This window comes from Mirounga leonina, unplaced genomic scaffold, assembly GCF_011800145.1.
Source record: "Mirounga leonina isolate KUSES-001 unplaced genomic scaffold, KU_Mleo_1.0 Mir_171, whole genome shotgun sequence".
NCBI classification, from domain to species: Eukaryota; Metazoa; Chordata; class Mammalia; order Carnivora; family Phocidae; genus Mirounga; species Mirounga leonina.
Genome location: NW_023270436.1, coordinates 22,060,000 through 22,067,914, shown reverse-complemented (window position 1 = coordinate 22,067,914; position 7,915 = coordinate 22,060,000). Strand labels below are relative to the sequence as shown.

Below are 7,915 nucleotides of genomic sequence, written 5' to 3'. Positions count from 1 at the left end.
AGGACCCTGGGATCATGACCCGAGCCGAAGGCAGACGCCTAACGACTGAGCCACCCAGGCGCCCCAAATAAATAAAAATCTTAAAAAAAAAAAAAAAAAGCAAGCAACCACCACCACCCAAAACAAAAATACCAAACATCATTAGCAAACAGGGAAAAGGATATTAAAACGACATTTGCCAGGCCCTTGGGTGGCTCGGTTAAGCGTCTGACTTCAGGTCATGATTTCAGGGTCCTGGGATGGAGCCCTGCATAGGGCTCCACACTTAGTGGGGAGTCTGCTTGTCCCTCTCCCTCTGCCCCTCCCCCTGCTCGTGCTCATTCTCTCAAATAGATAAAATCTTAACAAAAAAACCCACCACGTTTCCATTTTCTTCCAGCAGATTGGCATTAATTTAAAAATTCAGGTGATTCCCAGTAGCAGTGAAGAGGTGGTGAATGTGGTCTCAGGAATGCTGGTGCCATCCACTAAGTTGCTCAGCCATACTAATTAGTTAAAACACGCACACAGCCTAAGAACCAGCAATTTTACACCTGGGTACAGTCGATCCTCATTACTTATAGATTCACTATCCGCAAATTTGCCTACTCACTAAAAATTTTAAGTCCAAATTCAATACTTGTGGTACTTTTGTGGTTACTCATGGACATGTACAGAGTGGCAAAAATTTAAGTTGTCTGATGCACGTGTTCCAATCGAGCTCAAATGAGACACACTGCCCCCCCCCCTCAGTCCAGCTCTCTTTAGAGATGACCAGGGGATGGAGACTGTGTAGTGCAAGAAATTCTGTCCCTGGGGCCAGCTGGATGAATCTGTATGCCACTCATGCAAATCACCAAACACTTCAGAACCTCATTTTCTCTTTGTAAGAGAAAACAGATCTACCAGAGGGAGTTGTTTTTAAAATTTAGAATTATAATGTATGTGAGATGTATGTATCCGTTCACACACTTGCCTGAGAAGCAGTGGTTCAGAATCCACTAATTCAGTCTTTGCAGAGACTTTACAGAACTACTGCAAATAACAAGAACCAACTGTACACACACAGAGACACTACGGCACTGTGCCCCAGGAGATGTAAGAACGTTCACAAACTTAGAAATAACCCAACTGTCTATTAGAGAATATATGAATAACTTGTGACTATTTATAAATAAAATACAGGATTCCCAAACTTTTTGAGTTTCTGACCTGAGGACCCTGGAACCCCCTTCTCAAAACCCTCGTTTCTCTTAGTTATCCCCACCTAACGAAGAACCCATGTTTAACTCCAAGGGTTCCTATCTGTTCGTTTCCAGTATATCCTAGAATAGCGCTGCCTTACTGTAGTGTTTAATAAACATTCTCCAAAATTATAGGAAACAAACCATTACTGAGTGTCCATCCATGAAAAGAAACGGTACAATTCGGGATGGGCGTGCGGAGAAGGGATAAAATTGGGAAAGAAAAAAATGTTAATGTTCACTATTTTAAAAACTGTATGTTGTAATCCGTATTTCACAAAAAAGTGTCCCTGTAAGTATTCTTACAATTAGCTGACAATTATAAAGGACGGAATTGTTAAGTATGCCCAACCATATTTAGCATTTTTCTACAAAAAAAAGAGAAAGGTTTTCTTTTTGTTGTTTTGGTATTTTAAGGAACCACAATATGCCCAGAAAGAAAGGTCAGGCAACCTCAGAAGCAGGTCAGATCTTCAGAAACTCTAATCATCATCTCTTTAAAATGCCTGCTGATTTGGAAGATCTGCCAACTCACATGGTTATGCTTTTACTTACCTTAACAACTCCACACTGCTTAAAGAAGTCTGCCAGATCATCTAGAGTCACATTGTCATTTAAGCCTTGCACATAAATTGCACTGTTGTCAGAGTCTTCATCTGGATCTACAGGTGGGCCTTACAGAGAAAAGAAAGGAGTTATTATCCTGTATCTACAGGGGCTGATTAACCCACTAGTCACTACTGCTCACTGGTAATTACTACAAAGCTAAGAGAACTACCAGCCACACTAACAAGAATGCCATGGCACTTGTGGCCTCCTTTGTCTAAGGCTATTATGAGTAGTTGCTCACGATAAAGGGAGCCCTAAACTGCTTCTAAAAGCAAGAATGTCACACTGATCTACCAGGCTGCTGAGCTCTAGCATGCACTTACTTCGGTGCTGTTCATTTATAAAGCATGATACAAAATTCAAGAATTCAGAATTACCTAGATCAAGATCTGGTCCTTCGTCCATGGGTCCTGCCAACCAGGAAAGATCACATAAAACACTATTAGTGCACGTCTTGCAAGCTATAAACCTTACAAACACACATAGCTATCTACTATACCACCGTTTGATGGGGCGTCATTAAATTCAAAATGACCCGCACTGCTAAAATGGAGCAGTGCCCCTTTAACATTTGTGAAAGATTTGCTAGGGTTTTGCTTTTTTTTCTTTGCTGGTTTGCTTTTAAACCATTAACCAAATACACTCTCAATGCTTATGTGCCAAATTAGTGTTAAATTTAAGTCAAAATTTTTCCTCCAAACAAACCAAATTTAAAAAACGTATTCTCCCCCATATTACAGAAGCAGTTGCTCAATACTTCAAGTTACCCTTTGTTTTGTAACCATAGGTTAACCTTATTACCCCTAAGACAATGCCGGCAGTACCCATTAGTCTCTTTGTATAGATCATTTTTAAACCGCTTATGAAACTAATAAAAAATTATAGTTTTCTAAAAACTGACTGCATTTTTTTAAACACTATCCATGGTAATACTCAAAAACTTACCACCAGGCTTATTGAAGCCACCTCGCTCTCCAGCGCTGCTGGGGGGATAAACGAAGAAATGAAGGCCTTTCCCTTTAAAAGCCAGTACCGCTCTGAGCCTTGGGGGGGCTCGTGGGGGAGAAGGGCACTGGCTAAACACATCTCCAAACAATGCATCTCTCTCATCTCGTCACTATGCCTTTCTTCAGGGCAGCTTGCTCAAATTTCCTTTATATACAACCTTGCTTGTCTGATTGTACACACCAGTGTGGTTGGTTCCTTTCATTTCGGGGGCTGGTATTAATAGTGCAATACTTGGCAAATTGGGGGGGGGAAATCGATCCCAAACACCCACCCCATCAGCTGAAAAACAGGGAGAGCTTGTTGTAGAGAGGAGTAGCAAGCTGGGGCAACTGCTTTCCATGTTCATAAAGGTGCACCCTCAACCTCTCCTAGGGGAGAGAGCCAAGTGAGGCTTCCTAACAAGTCACAGTATAATAAAGCAGGAGACAACCACACTAAACGCCTACAACACACATCAGAGGACGCATCCAGCCAATCTTCAGCATAAAGCCATACAATTCAGGGCACTAATGGATTTAACAATCGCTGTGAAAGGAGAATTTACAACAAATACCAAGGCTCAACGGACTGGGGGTGCAACTTTATAGACACATCAGTTGAGAACAGTGACGACAGCAGTATAAAATGACTGCTTTACATACTGTAAGAACAGGGGGAGGGAATATGAAGGGCCTTTTTAATTTTTCCTTTAAGATTAAATAAAGGCAGCTCCTCAGTGGGAGGCCCTGAGCTTTTTCTAACCAGTATTGCACCTTTAATACCTGAATATACAATTTTCAAGCTGTTGCATGCAGCTTTGTTTCCTTTTTAAAAGTACACACCATAAAATGTTCTCTCTCTTTAAACACAAAAGTTTACACTTTAATGTTATACAATTCTAGAGTATTATACCTCCTCTGGTTCATTACCAAATAACAAGTATGCAGTTACCAAAGTTACAGAAGGATTCCATTTATACAATGAATACATTTTGTTAAAAATATTCTATGTATATTTTTCCTCTCCATATGGACACCGTGTCTAGTCCCACTTTTCATTATGCTGCCGGCTGAGTACTGAGTACGGGTACTTTTTAAGTATTGAAGTGTATACAAGGCTCTCACTTTGTAACCTGTAGCATATAAATGCGACAAAGCATGTTAAAAAGTTTCCACGTTTAACAGCCAATGAAAATATCAAAATACTGAGGCAATGAAAAAGGGCATGTTAACAACATTGAGTGCCTTACCTGCAGAAGACACTGAAAACCATCACCACACCAGAGTGAAAAAGAGGGGAGGGGAGAATGCCCCCGTCCTGTCCCCAAGGGATCCAACCGACTGCCTCACAGTCAGTTGAAAAACCTGTGGGAAAGCCATGACTTTTTTTTTTCTATGGCTCCAGGAGACTTCTTCAGAAAGAGGGGATCCCTCTACTAGCAAAGTCTAGCAAAATTAGTAGAATTATCACTTCTGGAGTATTAAAATGAATGAACTTGAAATTGGTTTTGCAATTGGAAAATACTAAGAATTCTAGGTGATTGGAGGAGACGTGATGATAGTAATTTCAAGTGTCTACGTCTATTTTAAAACATCCATAAAGAAGTGAAACCTTTATAATGGAATGACATTCTCCAAATCAGACTGATTTTACTTAATACCAAATTGTTCATCAATTTTTGTGTGTTGTCAAGTAACTTTCTTCCAATAAAGATTTCACCAAAGACTTTTAAGTTATGCAGAATATGCAGAACTGCATTTTCAATCAGTTATCTTTCAAAAGGATACAAATTTGAGAACACAAAAATTAAAGATCAACTTTTTATCTAATTTTGAAGGCCATTTCTATATAAAAAAAAGAAACCCTACCCAATTTTTCCTTGAACCAACAGTGGCACCAAATCCAATTTATACATAATATGTATAACATTCTGCATAACTTTTTTTTTTTTTTTACTAGTTTATATAGGGACAGAACACACACAGAACTAAACCTTCTGGATTATGTTAACCACCAACATTATACCTCACCTTCATCAAAGTACAGACACCAGAAGGGGAAAAAGGGGTGGGAGAAGGGAGGGGAGGGGCAGGCACAGGTAGCAGGGTTATGCTATTGATCTAAACAAAGTTTTCTAAACCAGATTGTGCCATCAATCAAAATGGTCAAACCGATTTAGACTTCTCAAAATCTCCAACAGGGAGTGATCCTGTAATTATTTACATTACTCTGCAAAAAGCTATTAGACTTTTCTGTGTACCAGGTGCACCTCAGGCCATAGTTCAGGAGTTAGGGGACCAAGATCTTCATCATTACGTTCAACAATTCCAAATACAAACAGAAGTTGGGGACAAACATTGTGGAAAACAGCTGCATTCCTTTTCTGCAGTATATATACACCAGGTATTTCAAGACAACCATTCAGAGGCAATTAGTTAAAAAACCTAGGGGTGTTAGAAGGGTTGTGTGTGTTCCATCCCGAGTCTATTACCCACAGAGGCTTTGACCTCTGGAAACCATGAAGGGAACTGAAAGCTCTAGTTTCAAAACCATTCTTTGTTCTCCCCAACCCAACCAAGTAGATTGGCAGGGAAAAAAGCGAACTGCCACTTAATCTATGCCACAAAGATGACATTTCCATGTTTTAGAAGATGGCCTGGGCTCAACAGATTGTCCATGGAAATGTAGAAATAAATTTCTTATGTCTTTCAGTCCCTTCTTTCCATTGAAAATCCTATGGATGAAACAAAATTAGGTAAAAGGAGAAAAGGTTTGCTCTTACCCCATTCCACCGCGTCCTCCTCCCCGCCCACCTCTGCTCATGCCTCCACGATCAAATCCCCCTCTTCCCCTGCCCCGGTTATCAGGGCCACTCATGCTCCGGTTCTCTCCTGGTCCGGAAAATCCTCCAGACTCCTGCCCATAAACACCCATGCTACTGGGGTGGTCCTGTCGGAATGAACCTGAGGAAAGAGTCACATCTGTAAGCCATGGACCAGCATTTGAACCATTGCCTGTCGTACTTTCTCCTGGAAACACAGAATGCTCAATTGCAAGGTACTAACCAAGGCACCATCTTCTTTAAACCTAACAAAGCACCTCTAAAAGTAGGGTCTTTTAAGTTTAACCAAAACTGCTGGTTCATCAAAGCTGAAGTAATCTTACAGTTAGCCTAGAATAAACCACCCAAATAAGAAAAAAAGCCCTCAGGTCAACAGTTTACAGGGTTTTGTATCCTAGGATGCCTCCAAAAGCTACTTCTTTAAACTACTCTCAAGAAACAAAAACCATGGGGCGCCTGGGTGGCTCAGTCGTTAAGCATCTGCCTTCGGCTCAGGTCATGATCCCAGGGTCCTGGCACCGAGCCCCACATCGGGCTCCCTACTCAGTGGGAAGCCTACTTCTCCCTCCCCCACTCCCCCTGCTTGTGTTCCCTCTCTCGCTGTGTCTCTGTCAAATAAATAAATAAAATCTTAAAAAAACCCAAAAACAAAAACCAGGGGCAGGTTTCTTAGGGCTTTAGTATGTTGCTGAAGCTTGGGCTCCATCAAGAAGCACTACTCATCTCATAGCCATAATGAAACATACCCATGGATGGAGTTTCATTAAAAAACAACTATCCAGGTAAAAATTAAATTGTGAATACAGTTTTGAGTTTTTGGTTACTTCTCCATGTGAAACTAAGTGTTCTATGAGAAGGACTTTTTTTTTTTTGCTTTATAGATGTAAAAAAAAAACCCCCAAACCAAAATATAGCATTTACTTAACTATCAAAATTGCACTAGTCTCCCAACAGCTATCTGCTCACGTCCTTTTAATGAGTTGGGGTGGGCAGGCCACAGGAGTGCCAGCTTCACTCAGTGTATATAACCTCCTTAAAGAGAGCAAGGCTGGCGTCTTAAAATGTTTTCTCTGGTCAGTTACAAACTCTCTTTTCTTTTTGGCAAGGCATACTAACAATTAAATTGGAGAAAAGCACTCATGTCTTTAGTGGGACATCCAAGTGGTTAGCCAGGATGTTATGTCCTAAAGATGCCCCAGAGTCCAAAACTAAACAACGGTAAAGACCATTTCCCCATGTTCAGAAACTCCAAACATAATCATTCTTATTTGGTTTTCTCTCTTAGCAACTCACTCTGCTGCCCGTAGCTGCTGCTCTGTTGGCTATATTGACTTGGAGCCTGGCTGTAGGATCCAGTTTGGGGGGGATAACTAGTGGGCGGCTGCTGCCCATAGCTGCTTTGTTGACCATAGCTACTCTGCTGTCCATAGCTGCTCGGCTGCCCATAGGTGTTCTGCTGAGAGTAACTGCTCTGATCATAACTAGTCGGCTGTGTAGAGGAGTAGCTGAAAGAAAGAAAAAAAGCTTTTTAGGAAGGAGAGGCTTGTTATTTCTTCAAGCCCCCTAAATATAAGAGACATTCATAGCATATGACATAGAAATCCTTAAAAACACACTTTCTACATATCAACAGTCTGAATTTAAAATAAGCAAATATTTTTGTATTCAGAATACAGCTTTAAATGCAAAGGAGGGGAAAACTACTGAAAACCAATCTATACATTATACAACCCTTAGAGTCTTCTCTTTTACCTCCCACCTCCTTAAAACCATAGTTTTCAATTAAATTCAAGGCAAATTTGGGAGTTTGGTGTTCCTGCATTAAGGGAAGAATATGTGCATGTGTACTCAGTGGGAAAGCCATGGAGGAAAAGGAGGCAGTTAAGCATGGCAGTTCTAAGCCTGTCTCCCAACAATTCCCGTCAATCATGACAGTGACTGTTCTGAAGGTACAAGGCTGCCCGGTGTGTGTGTGTGGCCACACAAACATGGCAATTTTCTCTTGACGTCTGTTCAAGTTTCAAATTGTTTCGCTATATACTGTATACAGTTTCAAACTTCCAGACATGCTTGATCATCTATAACTTTCAGACATGCCTGATCATCTATGAAATCTTAATGAAGAAAAGATGGATAAGGTAACTTCAGAATCATGGCACCGTACTAGAGTATTCAGTGGATCTTCATCTTTCGACATGTCAACCCCAGGCAGAGAAACTAACCAATGATACCTTTCTTACATAGAAATAAAGCT

General features: G+C 40.7%; 1 protein-coding gene across 8 annotated transcripts in view; it reads right to left on the bottom strand.

Annotated features, from left to right (window-relative positions):
- Positions 1 to 7,915, bottom strand: part of EWSR1 (EWS RNA binding protein 1) — a 79,529-nt gene that overhangs the window by 7,459 nt on the left and 64,155 nt on the right. For 6 of the 8 annotated variants that reach the window (XM_035017287.1, XM_035017290.1, XM_035017289.1 and 3 more), the window contains 5 exons: positions 6,955 to 7,166; positions 5,602 to 5,782; positions 2,778 to 2,815; positions 2,210 to 2,242; positions 1,779 to 1,897 (listed from right to left, as the gene is read on the bottom strand). In XM_035017287.1, the coding sequence (XP_034873178.1) occupies positions 1,779 to 1,897; positions 2,210 to 2,242; positions 2,778 to 2,815; positions 5,602 to 5,782; positions 6,955 to 7,166 (583 nt within the window). The remainder of the gene's footprint in view (positions 1 to 1,778; positions 1,898 to 2,209; positions 2,243 to 2,777; positions 2,816 to 5,601; positions 5,783 to 6,954; positions 7,167 to 7,915) is intronic. The other 2 variants (XM_035017288.1, XM_035017295.1) reach the window with 1 other exon arrangement.